The 21,209-nt window shown below is 46.8% G+C and overlaps 2 protein-coding genes across 8 annotated transcripts in view; both read left to right on the forward strand.

Moving 5' to 3' along the window:
- CEP250 (centrosomal protein 250) overlaps positions 1–21,205 on the forward strand; it is a 125,308-nt gene extending 104,103 nt beyond the window's left edge. For 6 of the 7 annotated variants that reach the window (XM_090064153.1, XM_090064157.1, XM_090064158.1 and 3 more), the window contains 5 exons: positions 1,950–2,075; positions 9,944–10,102; positions 10,387–10,500; positions 10,684–10,731; positions 15,458–21,205. In XM_090064153.1, the coding sequence (XP_089920279.1) occupies positions 1,950–2,075; positions 9,944–10,102; positions 10,387–10,500; positions 10,684–10,731; positions 15,458–15,751 (741 nt within the window). In that variant the 3' untranslated portion in view covers positions 15,752–21,205. The remainder of the gene's footprint in view (positions 1–1,949; positions 2,076–9,943; positions 10,103–10,386; positions 10,501–10,683; positions 10,732–15,457) is intronic. The other variant, XM_090064156.1, reaches the window with a different exon arrangement.
- The window catches only part of ERGIC3 (ERGIC and golgi 3), a 71,752-nt gene continuing 66,323 nt past the window's right edge, over positions 15,781–21,209 (forward strand). The window contains exon 1 of the transcript XR_016444378.1: positions 15,781–15,851. The gene's annotated coding sequence lies outside the window, so the exon portion shown is untranslated. The remainder of the gene's footprint in view (positions 15,852–21,209) is intronic.

Raw genomic sequence — 21,209 nt, forward strand, 5'->3', positions numbered from 1 at the left:
TTGATAAGTGTTCCCAATTAGGTCATCCAGTTTGACCCCCTAAACAGCAAAAGCCAGGAAACCTCCCCTAGTGTGTCCTGTATCAAGCCTGATATTGCTGGTTGAGTTAGAGCAGGTTTTCTTGATTTAAAGGCTCAGTGAGATATAGTTTTGTTCCTTAGTTTTCCATGATAGAGCATTTAAGACAGAATCCATTGTTAAAAAAAATCAGCAGTGAGGCACCTGTATGCTTTTAGCCAGTGTGACCCAGGGGTTGGGAGATGGCAGATGGGGTGGCCGACATGATGGCCATGATTACCCAGGGGCCATGACTGGTGCAATGTTTGCCCCCTGGCTGCTCTGAAGTTGAGCTCTGCTATAGGGGAAGCATTTTTGTAAGGATTTGGAACAGATCACAGACCAACTCTGTGAAACAATTAGAATGGCATCATCAGCTTTTTGAGCAACTTGAGCAATGCCATTATTTTCCTCTGTCCACAGCAGCTGTTCTAATATATATTATTGCATATAATCATATAAGAAAAGCAAACACTTCCTATCAGTAACTTCACTCACATGAATACTCCTCTTGGTTTACAGGAAACTGTTTCCATGAGCAGGATGAAAAGCATACACAAGTCTGTGGAAATGGAGTTCAAGGTTTTATGAACCAACACTTTTTTTTTTAAGGGAAATGTAGCAGAAGCCACTTGGTGACTAAGTGAAAATAATGCAAAGAGAAAAATCTCTAATTTTAAATGAATGAGCTCTTTTTCTGTTACTATAAATCATGGGTCATTCCAAAACCATAAACTCAGCAAAATTCACCCAGCATAAGCAAAACTCAACAAGGACTAGTTTTTATTCATATTCCAGCAAGAGAAAAACTTTAGAAAAATGAATATGTACAATCAACGTCTGGTCCTCTTCCTATTGCATTGGGGCATCATGGTCCTGGGTTCTAAAAATCCTTATAAAAAATAAGATCATAATGATTTTTCTTTAATATTACTGTTAATTTAATAAGTAAATGATAGACCTTCTTGGCCAAATGCAGTAGAACTCCTGCTTACCTGTGCTTTCTGTGCTGGGCCACCCTACTACCAATATCCAGAAAATCATTAATTGAAAGTTCTAATAACTTTTCTTCTTTCTCTTGGTAGTGTTGTAGTATGATGGTCCAGGAAATATGTGAGGCAAGTATGTCTGGGTGAGACCTGAGGAAGGGTACTCTAAGTGACGTACCTAGACTCCTGGCAGCCCCAGGCAAACTTTTAGTATTGGGCCCCCTTTCGCCAGATATAATGATAATAATAATCAGACAATGGGAAAAAATTACCATTTTTGCGCTTTCTTTTGTCTGGGTCAAGGGCAGTCGCCCGGTTTTTCCATGACAGTGTCTGGGTCTGGGTGTTCTGGTACCTGAAAGCTTGTCTAAATCTATCCTAAGCATGTGTTTTGTCCAATAAAAGATATCCACAAAAATCCTTGTCTTTCTCTTGTCATCTATTAAATTAGTTATTTATCAAAGAGAGAGAAGTGGGAAATGATATTATGCAATGCATGGAATACAAAATTTAGATGGCCAAAATTATTTTTTTGTCTGTTGAAGTAGAGGTTTGTTCCATAAGATAAGTTCCCCTTTAATAAGAGGTTTGTGTTTTGAGTCCTCCTACACACTGCCTGTGCAAATATTGTATATTCTCAAATATTCCTAAATATCTCTGTTCTTTGCAGTAAGTATTAGACCCAAAGGTTACTTTGTATATTGTATTTTATATTCTCTAGGTCTGTAGTTACCGAATATAGCTTACTTTGCTAGCCTGGCTACCTCATTCTAAAACCTGGAAACCAGGCGGTAAAACTGAAAACACAGATGCCGTGTATAGCATAGTGACTTTCCTCTGCAGTAGGAGATACTGCAATCCTAGTTTGGACAATCTGACCTGTACGCTATCATTCTTCTGCAGGAACAGCTTGATTCAGCGCTCAAAGATCTAAAGAAGAGCGTTGTGAACAAGGTTGTGAATGGAGATGTGAGTCTGCTGCTCAGAGAGAATCAGAAAGCAGAGGAACTGCAAGCAAAGGCTGGCCAGGTAAAGGGCAGAAAGGGGACATAACACACCCTTGGGGAGAGGTGGCAGGGGCACACTTAAATGCAGGAGAGAGAAAATCTGAATGTGTCCATGCCAGATTATTAATGTCCTGTTTCCAGTGCTCCTGGTAGAGTTGCTCCAAACGGGGTGTGTCTACATGTGCATGAATGCACTTTTCCTAATGCACATTAAATTTAGTACTGCCAGTGTGAGGTACTAAATAAATGCACATTAGGCTACTCTAATTGGTGGCAGTCCCTCATAGTCAAGGATGATGTCCGTCAGGCTTGATGGGTCCTCAAGTGACTGAGGAGCCCGATTCTGGATACACAAGTTCTTCAGCAATGGGGGCGTGTTGTTGCGTGGGGGAGCGGGATTCGCAGCCTTGAGTTGGTCTCCTCCTCCCCCTGCTGCTGCCGTTCCACTTCTGTATCAAGTCAGGCCTCGAAGTGGTGCACACCTTGGTGGACCAAGGTGGCGCCACACCAGATGGTCAGCAGCTTGCTCCTCCCAGCCATTGGTGTCAATTCCTCCCTGTTTGAGGTTGACCTTGAGTGTGTCTTTGTATCCTTTCCTTTGGCTGCCCTTTGAGCATTGGCCAGCGGAGAGCTGGGAAAAGAGACTCTGGTGAGGGAGGCAGTTCTTGGACATTCAGACACAGTGGCCTGTCCATCGGAGTTGATTTCTCAAGAGCAAGGCTTCGATGCTGGTGGACGCAGCTTCATGGAGGACTCTTGCACTGGTCTGGCAGCCCTCCTATTTGTTCCCCAGGATTTGATGCAAGCACTGCTGTTGAAAGCTCTCGAGGGTTTTAATTTGGCATCAGTAGACGGTCCAGGTTTCACTGCAGTAGGGTGGTCAGTACAACAGCCTTGTAAACCAAGATCTTCATTGACTTCCAAAGGTCTCTGTTTTCGAAGACATGTTATTGCAGCTTGAAGACGGCAGCACTGGTGCACCTGACCCGGTGCTGGACTTCTTCATCAATGGTAGTCTGTTGAGAGAGGTGGCTGCAAAGATATGGAAAGTGCCCCCCATACTCCAGAGCCTCCCTGTCTGCATAGATCGTGTGAGGGATCTCGCTAATAGCGTGAGGGATCTCTAGGTTGTCCTAATGAGCAGTACTGACAGCACACATTTTTAAGTGACCTTTAATGTGCAGTAGCCTGTTTTAATGTGTATTAGCATAATTGAATGTTTTTATACATGACACTTTAATGCATAGTAAAACAGGCTACTACTCCTTAAAGTGCACGTGTAGATACGTCCAGAGAGGCTCTCCCAGGACCCAGTACTATCTGTGCTTTTGAAACATACAGGATTGAGTGCTACCCATCAGGCACTGTGTGCTTTTCTGTAAGCCTCCCTGGCCATATTTGTGACTGGATCCCCACTTAGAGCGTCTGGAACAGTCTTGCATCTTCTATCCCCCCATCACGTCTGTAGTGTAGGTGGCTCTCCAATGCCAAAGCAACTGATTGCATTATAGATTGTTCTTAAAGGACTATAGTTTGGCAGTGGCAGCAGCAAAGAAGCTTTTCTTCTCCACTGCCATTGCACCTGCAAAATGTTGCGGATGGGTGTGGTGGGGAGTGTGGGGTATGGGTATGGTGAGTAGGTGTGGAGGGGTATGGGGTATGTGGTTGGGGTGGGGGATGTGGGAGGGTGTGGGGTTATGGTGGGTGGGGTGGGAGAGATAGATGGGGCTTGGCTGCTGGCCCCATTGCATGCAGCTCTTGCAGACTGTGTGTGAGCTTCACGCGATGCAGCTTTGGCAACCCAGTACCCAGGCTCCATGCTCATGCCAACCCACCCTGGGTACCTGCTGGCCCAAGGCACTGGCACAGGCTCCATGCTTCCGCCCACCACTGCCCCATCCCCACTACTTCCCTACTTTCTCTTCCACTCACCTGCCACTGCTGCTGCTGTTTCCTGCTGCCCCCCACCTGCTGCCATTTCCCACTGCTAACCCACTGCTGCTCCTTTCTTCTTCCACCACTCACCACTGCTTCCCACTCCCCACCCCCCACCTGCCTGTGGTGTGGGTGGATTGCAGCGGTTTCTGTTCCCCACCTTCCTCCTTGCTGGGCCCTGCTGACTCCATGCCATGTGGCACGGCATGGATCTGGCCCAGCCTGGGTCCCACAGCAGGGGCTAATCACAGTGGTTTTTTCTCCCTCCCTCCGTCTGATCTGATCTAAATTTCCATTCGGATGGAGGGAGGGCGGGGAAATGCCAAAGGGTCACCAGGCCAAAAACCACAAAGGCTTCCAGGTGGGGGCAGGCCTTGCTGCTCATCTGCTGGGTGTCTTGCCACTGGTGCCTTGTCATCTTTGACAGGCAGCCACCTGCAGATAATTCATTTTCTAAATTTTTAGGGGCCCCGCACGGTGGATAGAACAGCCTGGCAGGATGTATTTTGCCCACCTCTGGGCGAAGGCAGGGGCAGGCAGAATATGGCCCACAGGCTGGATCCTGCCTGCAGGGCCCCTCCATAAGCCAAAAGAATTATCATGGGCCCTAGCCCTTGCTGCCTCTCTGCCAGCTGACTCCTCCATGCAGGAGGTGCAACTCTGGTTGCTAAGCAAACCCCCCCTTCCCCCCCAACCCAGCCTGGCCTGACCCACCTCTAGCCCCAAGCCAGGGAGAACTGGAAATGAGAAGTTTCTGCCTGGCAGAGGCTTTTGCTTGATGACTTGTAGCTGTTTCCAGCCTCCCTGTCTGCCGGAATGGAAATTCAGGTAAGGGACCCATCATGCCTGCAGGAGCTGTGCACTATGGGGCCAGGTGGGGCTGCCCCACGCCCTGCTGCCATGTATGGCCGGGGACTTGGGTAGGAGGGCAGGAAGCTGCATGTTATGGAGCTGGGTGGGACTGGACCCTCACCCTGCCGCCATGTGCGGCTAGGGACTTGGGCAGGAGTGTAGAAGCTGCATGCTATGGGGCTGGGTTGGTTTGGTCCCACTCACTGCCACCATGAGCAGCTGGGAACTCAGGTAGGAGCACAGGAAATGTGTTATTGGGGCTGGGCTGAACCAGCCCCCCCTTGCTGCCAACACATGGGGTTCCAGGGACTTCAAGGACCCACACAACTCCCCCCAACACAAACCCATACCCTCTCACAGACCCCACCTCCCACCATACCTCCACACAGACTCACAGCCCTCCACCATACTCCTATACCCACCTACACCCCACCACACATGCACAAACTCCCCAGCCACACACACAATATACAAGAGTAAGACTGTATTTTGAGCTATTATGGAATTGCCTGTATATACACTATGCAAACACACATAAATCAGGACAAAAATATTTTTTGAAATAAAATATGTTATATTAGATATTTGATTTTTTTAGTATACGATTTTTATTTTCTGGTTCCAGAATGGCAACCCCTCTCTTCCCAAAGGGAAGGACTTCAGGTGGCAAAGGTCAGGAGACAGGGGTGGGATTTCCAGTCCCAATATGGTGACCAGGGGACAAGGCACCTGTCAAGGGACGGGGCTATCCTTGCAGCCTTAATAGCTCACCAAAACTTGTTAAGGCCCTCCAGCTCAAATAACTCCTGGACTCCACTGCATGTGGTGGCAGGGAGCTTGAAAGGCAACCAGCTGCATCACAAGGGGCTTCCCCCCAGGGGCACATGAGTGGCAGGAGCTGAACATGAGCCCCGCATGATAGAGGTGGGCTGGCCTGGGTCTGCTCCATGTCACGTGCAGCTGCTGGAACTGGTCAGAGCCACACGCTGCTGGGTGGCTGTACCTGTGCGGGCCATGAGCATCCTGAGGGCCCATTGCCTGCTGCTGCCAGCAGCAGGGGCTGTGTGCCATGGGAGGGCATGTAGGGAGGGGTCCCCACACCCCTCCATACCCTCTCTCACACTCCACACACCCATACCCTGCCCACTTGAGCTCTATGCTCCAACTGGCCTGCTGGGCATGGGCCCCAGGCTCTGCACTTCTGCCAGCTCCAGCCCCACACTCCCACCCAGCTACAGGTTCCATGCCTGCTGCCCAGATTGCGCACTGCAGCAGAGACACAAGGAGGAACCACTGGAGGCCAGGGAAGCCAAGCAGGTCCCCCAGCAGCTGCATCAGTGGCAGCAGCAGCGCCTCCTGGAAGCTGTGCATGCTGGCTGGGACCTTTCCCTGCACAAGGGTGGAAGTGAAGCATGCAGGGTGGGTGGGGTACAGTTAATTGGTGGGTGCCCACTGGCTGGATGAAATCACCTGGCAGGCCAGACCCAGCCCATATTTTGCCTGCCCCTGACCTGTCAGCTGGTTCCCACCAGCTCTTCAGAGTACATTCCTTTGCCAGTGGATTTCCCCTCAGTAGCTTACAGACAACACCCGCTTAACACTGTTTCACTTAGCGCTGTTTCACTATAATGCTCATTTTAAATTGATACCTTATTTCAGTTAGCACTCTGTGAGTTTCATTATAATGCTCGCAGTCACCATCTTGGGTCATTAAAAACAATCGTGGTTGCCTTCTTGGGTTGTCATATATTTGCAGTTTCACTTAACACTCATTTCACTTAGTGCTTGGTTTTTCAGTAACCAATTAAGAGTGCAAAGCAGGGGTTGCCTGTATTCTTATTGCAAGTATGACTCCTCCTTTCAACACTCAGGGCCACACTGCCCTGCCTTCTCTAGCTCAGGAGCCAGGCCTATACAAACTTGGGCTCTACCTCTTCTGGTCATGTGACCTTTCAGCTGGGCACAGGGATCTCACCTTAGCTTAGTAATCAAAAGCCCCTTCCACTGTTGCAGCCTATTCAACAATGCTGCAGGCACTAGTTACTAGCTGCCTGGAGCTCAGCACTTTGCAGCCTGTTTCAAGGCAGCTTGATTCAGGACAATTCCTTGCAGCTTTGTAGCTCCTGCCCATGTCTTCCCCTGGCTGCTTACTTTTTTGCACTTGGCACTAACTCATCTGCCTACAGTAGCATGCAGCTGTATAACACTGCCATTTTTCTCTCGTAAAGTAACAGGGTTTGGAGCTACTGTTACACCATCCCCATTCTGACTTGTAAAAGCCAACCAGGGGAAACTGAGGCTACTGCTGGCATGGGTTGTCAACACTAGAGATGCACGGATATATCAGTCCGTATCAGATTAGCACTGGTAAAAGGAAAATTGATGTTATCAGCAATCAGCTTTTTTTCATTGGTGTAGCCAATGTCACCAATAAATGTAGCTTGCATGCATGCAGACACACGTATACACGGCCAGGAATGCAGCCCAGCAGCTGGAAGAGCAGCATCCGGCTGATAAGTTTATTGGGGGAAGGGGTTTGTGGGGGACACATGCCACCGTGAAATTGGCCCTCACCAGCCAGGGAGTGGGGAGTGGCAGCTGGTGCTCCCCCGAGAAGTGCTGGTGGCACTTCCGTTTTTGTTGATGGCACTTTTGGTTTCCTGCTGGCATTTCTGGGGTTGACGATCAGCTGCTGGGAGAACCTCCCCATCGCTGATCAGCTGCTAGTCTCCCCCCAGAACCAGGAGGCAGATGATGGGGAGGGGGGCAGAATGAGGCCCCCACGATGAGGGAATGAGTAGGGCAGGGGCAGGGCCTGGGATGGAGTCGTAGGCAGCTCCTTCAGGGGGCGCAAGGGGGTGGGGGCAGCTTCCAGCTGTTCCACACACCCCCAGGGGAGGCATGGGGGCATGTGCACCCTGGATTTGTATGCAGGGTGAGGGCAGGCTGCTTGCTGGGGTTCAGGACCGGGTCCTGTCCTGGTCCCTTCCTAGCAGGGGTGCTGGGCCATGGCTGTGCTTGGGGCAGGCAGGAGGAGGGTGGGTGTTGGCAACACTGGGAGGGGAGCTACTGCAAATTTTGGGGTGGCTGTAGCCCACCCTGTAGCCACCCCTCCCAGTGCTGCTGCCACCCATCCCAATCACAGCCCTGGCCCAGCCCTCCGCTGGGAATAGACTGGTGCAGTCCCTGGCCCAGAGCCCACAGGAAATGGCCCTCCCTTGCCTCATGCACAAATCCAGGGAATGCGTGCCCCCTATTCCTCCCCCCAAGGGTGCATGCAATAGCTGGGAGTTGCCTCCTTCAATCCCCTGTAGCCCCCAGATGAGCCTCCCACAGCTCCGTCCCATGCCCCACCCCACCCCAACTGGGCAGCACCTGCCCCTCACCATGGGGGCCTCAATCTGCCCCCCAATGCCTCTTCCCCTGCTCCCATGCCCCTTCGCCCTCACAGACTTACCGGCCAGACACTGGTCTCCAAGCTGCATATCAGCAATCGGCTCAGTATCAGCCAATATGGCTGGTTAATAAGCAGCCATCCGTATTGGCCAAAAAAATCTTTATCAGTGCACCTGTAGTCAATACCTCCTTTCAAGAGGACAGGGTACTAAACACTGTTAAATCTGCACAAGAAGCTGTCACTTGATGTTGATTCTTCATCCAGTTATTGACCTGTCTCTAACCTCCTCTTTTTGGAGGCCAACATACAGCTGCCTGTCAGCTCCAGTTGCATCTACATGGCAGTCTTTTCCTGGAGTCTTCTCAGTCCAGCTTTTATCCTGGATACAGCACTGCATTTGTGACCTTGGTCAATGATCTTTGCCTGGAGATCAGCAGGGGAAATTGTGCCCTGCTGATCTTACTTAGTCTTCCAGTAGTTTTTAGTATAGTTGATCATGAGATGCTGATAAAGCGTTTACAGGACCTGGTGCATATTCAAGGGACAACTCTGAATTGGTTCTGCTCTTTTCTAGCAGGGAGGTCCCAGTGGGTGGTGATGGGCAAGTGCTTGTCATACCTTTGAAATCTTTCCTGTGGCATCTGCCAGGGCTTCATCTTGTCACCCCTCCTGTGCAATGTGTAAGTGAGGCCACTGGGCGACAGATTGTATGGAAATTTGGAGTGAGGTGCCTTAAGTATGCTGGTGACACCCAGCTCCGCTTCTGCTTTCTGACCCTGGCCCCACAGTCTCAGTCCTTCCCTAGTGCCTGACTGCAGTTGGGGACTAGATGCAGGTGAACCAACTGAAACTGAATCCAGACAAGACAGAGGTGATGGTGGTGAGCAGACCACATGATGTGGGGAGCAGAGGACTGAGACATACATCTCTGATGGGGTGCAGCCTTTCTTTTTACTCAGATTCACAGCCTGGATCCTTCACTGTACCTGGATCTTTAGTTGGCCGCTGTGACTAGGAGTGCTTTTCACCAACTCCATCTGAGAAGGCTGTGACCCTGCAATGTGCTGTACAATACAGGACTGTCCTTGAAGATCATTTGGAAGCTGCAGTTGGTGCAAACTTTGGCAGCCCGCCTTCATAACTCCAATGCTTTAGAATATGCGTTGCTTTCCAGTACATTTCTGGGCACAATTCAAGGTGCTGGTTTTGACCTATAAAGTCCTAAATGGCCTGAGCCCTACATAGCTAAGGGATCACCTTCTTCTTTATGCCCCATTACAATCCCCAAGGTCAGCCAAGGGCAACTTCCTACAAGTATGCCAAGTCCATTAGGTGAAAACACACTTGGGGCATTGTTTTCCACAGTAGCTCCTCAGCTTTGGAACTCCCTTCTTGAAGCTCATCATAGCCTGAGCCTAGACATCTTTTGCAAGTGCTGTAAAAATGCTTATTTGGGTAGGCATTTGCCAAACAAAACTAGGATGAGTTGTTGTTTAGGGGGATTCTGTTTTATCTTGACGTGCTAGTTTCTCTGTTTTCATCCTCTTGTCATTCTCCTGTTTTTAAGTTAATCTGTTTTCTTATTGTAAGCCACTCTGAGTCCTTGTTGGGATGGGCAGCATATAAATCGAATGAACAAGTATATAACTAAATACATACAAAAATAAACTATACCAGCTTACCTGGGTGCCTGTCTATACACTCAGCAGGCAATGGAAGAGGAGGCGAAGCAGCCACCATGGGGGGCAGAGAGGAAATTATTGCAAGAGCGGCTGGAACAACTGCAACAAGCCATTGCGAGGCTGGAACATGACAAAACTGAGCAGGAGCAACTCAATGCCCAGCTGAGGAAGACATTAGAGCAGGTGAAATTAATTCCTGTTATCATTAACTAAAATACCTTCAGTACTGTGGCATGGAAGCATTGGTCATTCAGGCATGTCGTGTTTCACCCTCTTCCCTCATATGTGCTTCCTTTGGCATTGCTTGCTCCTGTTACTTTCCCACACACTCATGCATTCCAGTACCATCTCTTCCCATTCCTCCACTTCTGAGTAAAAACCTTGTCTGCCCTTTTTGGTGCTTTTAGTTGTGTAGCTCCTTGCTTCCTGGCATCTGTCTGTGACCTATTCCTATCTCCTGCCTGCAGGTGGAATGTGAGCGGAGGAGGCTGAAGAAAGAACGTGCTGGCCCATCACTTTCAGATGCCTGTGTGCTTCACATGTCCAGTGCTGGCCGGGAGAAGGCACCCAGTCCAGGACAGGTCTGAACAGCATCTCTTTTTCAGTTGAGCAGGGGATGGCATGAACACTTCATAGTCTCCTCAAACCATTATTGGGTGATTCAAAAGAGGCCCTGGACAGCACCAAGTCCCGTGTACTTTGGCCTAGCAGACTACCCCAAGCAGACTGCAGACTAATAGAATTCCTTTGTGATTTCTTCACAGAAGGAGGCCCATACTTGCCACAAGCAATTTGCCAGGTTACAGAAACAGGTAAGGAGTAGTGAAGCCTGTTGCACTGGGGTGCTGCACTGGCTCCTGGTGGGGCACAGCAGTGAAAAATTTTGAAGGATAGAGGTGTCAGCTGAGTCCCAGTGTGACATGGTAGGGAGGAAGCTCAAAGCATTGGCGTGCTGGCTTGTCACTTGTCAGGCATAGGAGCAAGGAAGCTTTCAGGACCGGATTTCAAACAGTGTCTAGTAAAACAGTAATGGCAAAGCTTGCAGCACTGGGGTATTGGCCAGGTCCTAATGAAGCACAACTTGTGGGAACTAAGTTTTATTCAGTGCCTGTTGTCTCAGATATACAGTCAACATGAGGCAAGTGTGACAGAGCAGGCAGTTTTGTGCCTATCCAGATTTGGAGATGGATGAGGAGAATTGGCACATTCTGTACCTCAGCCCTTTAAAGCAACCAGTTGCTTTATGACTGTGGAAGAAATCAGACTTTGCGTTGTGGTTGAATCAGAACTGACAGAGCCAGCTTTTCTTTATTTAGGGCTATACTGTGATCACAGGGAAGATTTCACACAGGAAGGGGAATCACCCATTTGTCTGTTTCAAAGGATTTCTAGGACTCTCTAAGTTTACAACCATATTTATATTTAAGACAGAGAAAAAAAATATGACCTTGGACTGTAAATCACTGATCTAACACACACACAGACATACAGGCTGTTTACTTAAAGGAGAGTGAAACGTTGTGCTTATAAAAATAGTTACCAGTTTCTGGTTTCTCAGAGAGAAAAATAAACTTAACATCCATACACAGGGTACTATATCAAGACAAAACAAGGCATGCAGGATTCCTTATCTCAGAACATTTAACTGAAATAAGCAGTATCAGCACTTCTGGTCTCTGTCTGTTTTTCTAGTCAAGTAGGCCAGAAGCCCAACTAAATTTATTACCACATGACTGATTAGCCCAGGAGTACCCTCTGTTTAGTTGATTAGACCTCTCAGCCATCTTCCAAAGACCATGTTCATATAGGCCAGGAGTGGGCAAAATATGGCCCACAAGCTGGATCTTGCCTGCCAACGGTTTTTATCCAGCCTGCAGCAGGTCTCTTGGCCCTGCCTGGCTCAGTCACAGGGGGCAGTCCAGGTGCAGGCAGCCCTGGGTGCGGGGCAGGGGCAGTGCAGTGGTGTAACTGGGTTTCCTAGCAGCCCCCATGGAAGCAGTTCACTCTGCTTGACTGCTGTTGCCAAACAGATCGAGCAGGTCGGGTCTCCATTGAGACCAGCCCAAGAGCTGCACAGGCAGTGCATGCTTAGCCAGGTGGATGGGATGGAGCCATGGGTGGGGGGGAGCAGCATCAGGGAGCAGGAAGGGCAGGCAGAACTAGTGCTGGGATCACGGGATAGTGAAAGTACAGGGCCAGGGCCTGGGGCAGAACTGCAATCCACTCCCCTAATCTCCCCACTTGTGGTAGGTGCTGATTCCACGGGCAGGAAGTGGGTTGCAGCTCTGCTCTGGGCCCCAGCCCCCACAAAATCACCACCCTACAATCCTGGCTGTACCTGCCCATCCAGCTCCTGGATGCTACTCTCCACCTGCCCACGGCCCCATTCCATCTACCTGGCTGAGTGCACCTTGCCCAGGAATCATAGAATCAATGAGTCGGAAGGGACCTAGACGGGTCTTCTAGTCCGACCCCCCACCATAGGCAGGAAGGAGCACTGGGGGTAGGAGGGGTCATAAGACCCCAGCCAGGTGCCTATCCAGTCTCCTCTTGAAGATCCCCAGGGAAGGTGAGAGCACCACCTCTCTGGGAAGCCTATTCCAGGCTCTGGCCACCCTTACAGTGAAGTAGTTCTTCCTAATATCTAACCTAAACCTATCCTCCCTCAGCTTGTGGCCATTGGTCCTGGTGACTCCAAGGGGGGCCCTGGTGAACAGACTTTCCCCGAGTCCCTGCTGCTGGCCCCTGATAAGGTTGTAGGCAGACACAAGATCCCCCCTCAGTCTCCTCTTGTGGAGACTGAAGAGACTCAGGTCCCTCAGCCTCTTCTCATAGGGCTGGCCACGGAGGCCCCCAACCATATGAGTGGCCCTCCTCTGGACCGTCTCCAGGGGGTCCTGGGCTGGCCTCCATGGAAACCATGCCCACCCGCTCCATCCAGCACCCCTGGGGGTGGGGTTGGGGCAAACAGCTCAGGGCTGGATAGGATCAATTGCACCCCTCTCCCCACCACAGTGCTGGGTCACCACCACCCCCAACCTGCACTAGTTCACCAAAACTCCTTAAGAGGCCTTCCAGCCCAATAATTGCCCACCCCTGATCTAGGCCCAAGGTGTAGATGGTGATCCACATTAGGGAGAAGTCTCTGCATTCAGAAAGTTTGAAATGCTCTAAGATGAAAGAGCAATCTGTCAGTCTACCACTGAGAGAAGAGACCAAGAGGCTCAGTGTGCTCCTGTCAAGCCCATCTCCTCACCTATCTCCATTTCCCTTTGAACCCTTTTCCATCTTACTCTTCCAACAAGCTTCTAAAGAATCCCCTCCTCCCAGGGCCTCCATGTCCTGGACACAGAATGGGAATATTAAATGCAAAGGTATTGCTGGCACTGTAGCCCCTTGTGATTAGAGGGATTATAGCAGGATTAGACTCTGGTATGCATTGGAGAGAATCTGGGGAACTGGAAAGAATATCCTCAGCAGGCATTGACACTTTTTTACTTTTAGGGTTATAAATACATTCATATAAGAGTTTTAGGCCCCACCAGGCACAGCAGAGCTCAGCTGTGGGACTGAAGACAGCACTTTGAGGAAGCCTGTTAAAATGGCTACCTTTACGAGTTCTGCTGGGTTCCTTGCATGATTCCATGCAGGCCCCAGGTTACAGTCCCTGCTAAGGTAAGCAGTTTTAGACTCATGCTTGTTTCAGTGTTAGGGTTGCTGTTGGGCACTGCAAGCATTCTCCTCAATCCTCTTGGTGTCCACTGATTTGATTATGATGATCTGCCAAGGTCCCATCCTAGTTCTCTACCATTCCAGAAACCCACAAGCTTGGGGGTTTTTTGCTGCAGTTTTTCCCCATTATCACCCCTGAGTCTGGAGGAAGGAAGAAACTTAAGTAGATTCAGAAAGTGTACAGAATGCTTTTGGTGGAGGTTGTTGCTGTAAGGTTTTGGATCCACACCTGCCATTCTCTGCAGGTCAGGTAACTTTCAAAGCAGTGTCAAATGTAGTGCATGTCATCTGTACCTGGGCCTTACAAGGAGAAACAAGGCAAATTTGGAACAAAATTTCTCTCAGCCGAGTGCTTGAAGCACATCCACTGCCAAATATTCCTACTGATAACACATTTTAAAGAACCCTGGTAGCTGATTAAGTAATTTCTGTTTGTTTATATTCCAAGTCCATGCCTGTGTACCCTGCATATATCAGCTTTCTTTGAAGATCTCATTGTGCCCCATCCCTTCCCCTGTGAGTTTGGAAGTGGATGGTATGAATTATATCTTAAATTATTATAGCATTTCCCCAAGTTTGTTGGCTTACAGACTACCCTAGCAAGGTTGGACACTCATGTCCCCTTACTTCAGCCAATGTTTGCACCATTGTCCACCAGATAGTGCTTAGGGATCATTAAAGCACCAATAACCCTTAAATGGAACGTGAGATAAGAATGCAGACAACTCAGTGTCCTAAAATCAAAGTCTTGGACAACTTGGTATCCTAAAATCAAAGTTTAACTTTATTAGTACAACAAGTATTATCTTAGCAGTTTCTATATTCAGAGAGAGAAAAATATTCAGTACAATAATCTCACCCAATCCCAGATGTTACTTTGCTCAGCAGAAAAGACAGCCACCCAGTTCCTGGAAGCAAAGGGTACATAGTGGGCTCGGATGGTCCAGACAGGTGTTGAAGGCTGGATGTATGATAACAACGACGAACTTTCTTGTTCCCCACTTCTATGCTTTTCATCAGCTTCACTGCTTTGATGACTCTTTGCTTTTGGATTGGTCTCTCTGCAGTCAGCATATTGTCCATCTTTTATCTCGCCCACACATTCCTTTGTCTAACAGACCCATCACAAGCACACCTCTTAATTTGGTCTTTTTCTGGTGTGTTACTTTGGGCATTGTCCATTGGTCTCCCTTATCACCTTTCATTAATATATCCAATGCTTTCATCCCTCTGATTTAACTGGTTAGTGCCAAGTTCAATTAATTGCAGCTGGTAACAAGGCCATTGCCTTGTTAACAGAATTCACCACGATAAAAAAGAAAAGATATAATGAGAACCTATGAGCTCTACAAAAACAACTCAAAGCCAGCTAAAAATAAAAAACAAAAAAGTTAGTAAAGACAAAACTTAAGCAGTTATTTAATAAGGCTAACTATAAACAATACTATAAGCAAGTGCAACTTTAAAGCATTAAACATAACAAGCTACCCTAACAATAGGGGTGAGAACACTGCGAAGTGGATTGACATGCTGGTGACTCATGAGGCTGTTGGGGGCAGGAGCTGAAGAAATTGAGGGTGGGAACTTGGGAAACAGGGTCTGCTGAGGAGACTGTCAACCACCTCATCAAAATAGAGAAAGGAAAATGCAAATTGAATTTTAAAAAACCAAAAGCAGGATATACAATAGTGGACTTCAGCTATTCTCATGTTGACAGGATCCATATCTCCTTTAGTCTCAGCCAGAATGGCAGTTCCTGTCTCCTTGCTTCTGACTGATTGAGCTTGGGCTATCCTTTTTCTTCAGGTGTCCCTTCTGAAGACACAGCTAATGCTGGAGCGGAAGCAGAAGCAGGACTACATTGAGTGCTGTGCCAAAACAAGCCAGGAGCTCTCAGGCTTGCACCAGGAGCTCTCTCATTCCTTAGCAGCTGTAGCCAGGGACCCCAAAGCTACTGTGCTAGAAATTGAAACCGAGAAGCTGGATGAATCTTTGAACTACAACTTGATTTTGACAGCTCTGGAATGGGATAGCCAGTCTTCAGAGAAACACCTACTGGATTCAATGCTGAGAGCAGCCCAACCGGGTGGACTGAGGTAGCAGGAAGTAGGGGGCTGAATCCATGTTCAACAAGCGGGTTACACCTGAAACCAAGTAAGGCTTGAAATTTGTCTGGTAGTGCCATCCTTAACAGCACCAGGCAAGTATAATAGAGACTCGCCTCTCTTTCAGAGCTACAGTGGTAGCATTTAAAAATGTGATGATTTACACTGGCTTGGCCATGATTTGTCAAGGTCCCATCCAAAACACTGATTCTCAAGAACAGTGCACCACCCAACTGATTGTTGCCCACAGGAGGATGGAACTAGTCTGGATATGGCTATTTTCTGTTCTTAAAACCTATATGTGCAACACAGGAACTTTTCAGGTTGTACAGTAACATGTCCATAGAGAGTACTCTGGGGAGTGATTACAGAACAGATCTCCAGTGAGTACATACAGGGATGGGGTTTGGGGCAAAGGCTCATTGCTTTTTTGCATGAACTGAGTTTTTCTTCTCAGCTCTGGCACAGTGGGTCTGAAGGTAGCCTGGGAGGCACAAGCAAGAGTATAGTAATTTACCAAACAAACAGCATGTGAGAAAGATCTAACATTTCAGCTCCAAGGAACAAAACAACAGGATGAGGAAAATACTTTATTTGGAGCAGCACATTCCAAGGGGGTTTCCTGTACCTTCAAAGCAGCTAGTGCTGGCAGTAGTCTGAAATAGGCTATGGAACTAAATGTTGAACTAGTAGGGCAATTCGTATATTCCAGACTGCTCTCACAGAGCCGCAGCCTGATTCAGTACATTATACAAACAAGAAGCTCCACTCATGTGGAGATGTGCTTGGGAAAACCTAATTCCACATGTGAGCACTGAACCAAAGTAGCATATAGTCAAGCAATTTCTCCTTTCCAAGTACCGAAAGGAAACTGATAGCTCTTTAGAGGGTACCTGCTGGGGTGGCAAAGCAAAATGTGAAACATCTCTATCTACGCAAGAATATAGTAAAATAAAAATTCATAAGGGAAAAAAAAGCTTCAGATAAAGTTGCCCTGGGAATAACGCTTTTAAATCCAAGGAATATACAGTGATGGAAAAGTAAAAAATATTTTACTTTCTTTGACAAATAATATTTTAATCTTTTTGACGGTGTTACCATTTATTTTTATATCTTTTTTTCTTTAAAAGATACTAACTTAAAATATATTTATGACTTTAACACCAAACTCAGTGTTGTTGATATGTATAGAATCTTTAGATGACAAAGATGGGGAAAGGCTGAGATGATGATATTTGGGCAGCTTTGACTAACTTGAATGAATTTAAGTCAGCAAGGCCAGACAGAATTTATCCCAGGCACTGAAGAGATCTCTGAGCTGCTGGCAGTTTTTCTAAATTAATGGGAGAAAGATGAGGTTTCAAAGGATAAGAAAAAAGTTAACGCAATGCCCATCTTTGAAAAAGGAGGTTCCAAGGAATTATTAACTAGTCAGGCTGACTTCAATACCAGGGAAGTTGCTGAAGCAAGTTTTAAAAATGTCAACTTGTAAACATCTGGAGGATGAAAAGCTGATCAGTAGCAGCCAGCATGGATTTACGAACAAATCATGCCAAACCAACTAGCTCTTCTTTGACACAATAACTAGTTGGGGAGATGAAGGGAATGTAATGGACATACTATATTTGGAATTTAATATGGCTTTTAGTAAAAGTTCTAGACCACATTAAGTAAACTGAAGAAATGTGAGCTACATAGAATTAGGGTATGGTAGAAACAGCTCAATAATTGTAAGCAAAGGGATAAATGGATCAATGTCAGAATTGCAGGAAATTTCAAGTAGGGCTCCACAGGGGTCGGCCCTGGGTCCAGTGCTGTTTAACACACTTACTAGTGCTTTGGCAGGCAAGGTTCTTTGGGTAGATATGGTATCTTTTATTAGACCAACTAAATAAGTGGGAAAAAAAGTTCTTTGCAAGCTTTCGGGCATGAACACTTCAGGCATTGGGAGACTGCTGTTGTTCTGAATTCTCCATGGTAGAAAGGAGCTAAAGTAAACAAGAAATCTGTGAAGATGTAAATGAGTGGAAGTTTGGAAGACAAAGGATAGAGATAGAAGAGCAGGGGGAAGAAAGGGAAGGGAAAGTGTGAAGGAATCCAAGTGTTCAGCTAAAAGCAGGATACCTGGTGAGTCAGATGTCAGGTAGGTTGTAATGTGTCATAAATACAATGTCTATATTAAGTCCATGATTGTTTATAACCAGTAGATTTATGAGGTGAGGTTCGTAGGCTTGTCTATAAAAGGTGTTTTATAAGTTCCCTTTGAGGATTAGAACTGAGAGACTGGAGAAAGAGTGATTGTCTTGTGAGAAATGTGCCCCCACAGGTAATTGAATATTTTTTGTCTTTGATGGATTTTCTGCATGTGTTCATTCTGGCATGCAGTTGTTGTTTGGTTTCTCTTACATGTTTTCATTACAGCATTTGGTGCACTGGATGAGATGTATTACATTTCTGGAGATGCAGATGTAAGATCCAGAAATGGTGATGCTTCTGTTGTGGTATACAGTTATTGTGGGACTGATGGAGATGTATTGGCAGGTTTTACATTTCTTGTCCTGGCATAGTCTGGATCCATTTGGTATGATTATTAGTGGAGTATGCCTGTAGACATGTAGGGACACTCCTGACACACTCTAATTACAGTCAGACTCAATTAATTGAGTCTGCTGGAGCATGCTAATTAGCCAACTCCAGTAGCCTCTACATCTTGTGTATCCAGCATCCCCGTGCTCCAGAATGGCAGAGGGGGTCTTTAACTAAAGCTTGTCAAACAAGCTTAGTTAAAAGTCCCCCCTGCCACCATTTTGAAACACAGGGCACTGAATACACAAGACACTGGGCGCTTTAATTAGAGCAGCTCTTGGAGCTGTGCTAATTAAAGTGCCTCTCCCCTCCAGCATGTGTAAAGACATCATTGGGTGCCAGAATAGAGTTTGCTGATCAAGTTTGCAGTTGACATAAAGCTGGTAAGGACTATAAACACTTTAGAGGATAAAAATATTTCTTAAAATCCTAGGGTTGGAAGGACCTCAGCGTCATCATCATCAGGTTGATTAAAGTGCTGGGCTAGAGACAGACCAGTGCCACTCTACTTGATACTGCTTAGGTCTCATCTAGAATACTGCATGCAGTTCTGGACTCTGGTTTAAGAAGGATGCGAACAAATTAAAGAGGATCCAGAGGCAGGCAATAAAAATGATAAATGGGTTAGACAGCAGGCTGTGTGCTGAAACCCAGAGAGAACCAAGCATATACAGCTTGCAGACAAGGTGATTAAGGGGAAACACAGTAGGAGTTTAACTCTCTGAAAGGCTGCCATCAAGGAAAGAGGGAAAAGAATTGTTCCCCCATACTGCAGAGGGCAAGAAGAACAATGGTTTTAAACTGCAACAAAGTAGATTTAGATTAGATTTCAGGAAAAATTTCCCTTGTTAGAATGGTAAGGTAGAATAGAAGGCTCAGGAAAGTGGCAAGATCTTCATTGAAAGTGTCCAAGAAGAGATAAATATTGGCTAAGGGTGAACTGGATATAATTTCTACATCCATGGGGGTTGGTCCAGTTGATCTTTGATCTCTTCCAACCTTACGATTCTATGATAAAAAATTCTCGTTCTTTATTTAGTGCTTTTCAGTCACCATACCTTTAAAGCACGTTACAAAAGTCAGTATCATTATCCCTGATTTTCAAATGAGAAAACAGACATAAAGGGCTAGCAACTAGTCCTTCCACAGGCCAAAGGCAGAACCAGAAACAGGACCCAGGTACACCCAAGTTCAAGTCTAGTGGTTCTCAACCTTTTTTAACTCCATTTCCCTCTCCCTCAGGAAATCCCCTCTCTTCGCTTTTGCTTATTTCTTGACTACAGAAAAATAATAGAACAATTTTGTTGCTAAGAACTCAGAAAAACTACAAGAGAATGTTTTTGACACTATAGATTCCTATTTGAAATCTCTGGGTTTATTTTGTAAATAACCTGTAGGTGTTTGCACACTGAACAGCATTAATATTGTACAGTATCCTATGGTACCCTGCTTGAGAATCATCACTCTAGTCCAGGGATTTTAAACCTTTTTTAATAAGTGTACCTCCAGCAGCCGGATGCGGAGCGGAGAGGGGTGGCACATCACTGGATGTGGAGCAGCAGCACCACAGAGTGGTGAGGGCAGTTGCCACATGCAAGCTCTTCCCACCCTGCTCTGGATCTGGCCGGCTGGGTGGTGCCTGTGTGGCATGCAGAGGTGCTGCTGACCCCCCACCCCCCATTCCTGCTCCTGGGAAGCAGTGGTGCGGGGTGGTGGGTGGCAGTGTTCCATCCCCACCCACCCACGTGTACCTCCTAGGACCATCCCAAGTGTCCCCAGGAGTACATGTACCCCTGGTTGACAGCCCCTGCTCTAGTCACAATGCCATTTGCAGTTGCATTATACTTAACATGATGGGTTGTTGAGTAGGGCTAGAGTAGGAACAAATAATCTTAACTGAAAACAAGAGAAACTATTTAAATTAGAACGCCCTTTCTGTAGAGCTTCTGAAATGACTTAAAATTAGACTTAAATAGCACTCTACTCTTTCCCTTGGATTAATTTGGCCTGAATAACTGTCACAAGGTGATTGGGCTGATAGTCTCTGGTGAGGCATTTGTCTCTTCTGGGCTGATGAGAGCCCACCCATTTGTGTTAAGGCAGTAGTTGCCCCTTGGAAAATGCCAGCTCTTAATTTTCACTTTTTTGCCACTGTGGAAATGCAGAAGAGTAATTCTTCCAGTGCAAAGAACTCAGAAAGATCACAAGAAGTTAGAATGTTTCTAACACTATGGATCCTAGCTGAAAAGCTCTGGTTTTATCCTGCAAATCGTATTTGTATGCCTAACATTGCTACTATTTCATGGCACCCTTGAAAGCATCTCACAGCACTCCAGGATCATATGGCAACCTAGTTGAAAATCACCCCATTAAGGCCTGCAGAGCACCAGAACCTGTGGCACTTATGAAAGGTGAAATCTGGTCTCCACTCATCTAATTCAAAGGTCTCTTTATGGCTACAGATTTATCAAGTCTCCCAAAAGAAGTGGTTGATAACCCTGTACCCCCATCAGGTGACACTGTGTTGTCAAATTAAAGTTCAGACTGGAGTATGAAAATTATGCTGCCACTTCAAAGTTCTTCTGTAGAAAAAGGAAATAAAATACCATGCATTTAAAATGGTATTCTAGAAATGTATCATGGAAACACATATAGTTACAAATACAGACTGTACCCCTGAGAGCTACAAAGGCACAGAAAAGTGCGACTCTCACAGGGGAAAATGTTAATTAGATACAATTGTCCCGAACATGAAATGGTATTAATCAATATAGGTTCCAGTTGCCAAGTCATACTCCTTTTTGCCGTTTTTGAGTGATGTTTTTTGAGTGAAAAAAATAAAAACACCAGATATTCGGCTTTCTTTT

The sequence above is a fragment of the Crocodylus siamensis genome, chromosome 10 (assembly GCF_052110815.1).
Source record: "Crocodylus siamensis isolate JL-2025a chromosome 10, ASM5211081v1, whole genome shotgun sequence".
NCBI classification, from domain to species: domain Eukaryota; kingdom Metazoa; phylum Chordata; order Crocodylia; family Crocodylidae; genus Crocodylus; species Crocodylus siamensis.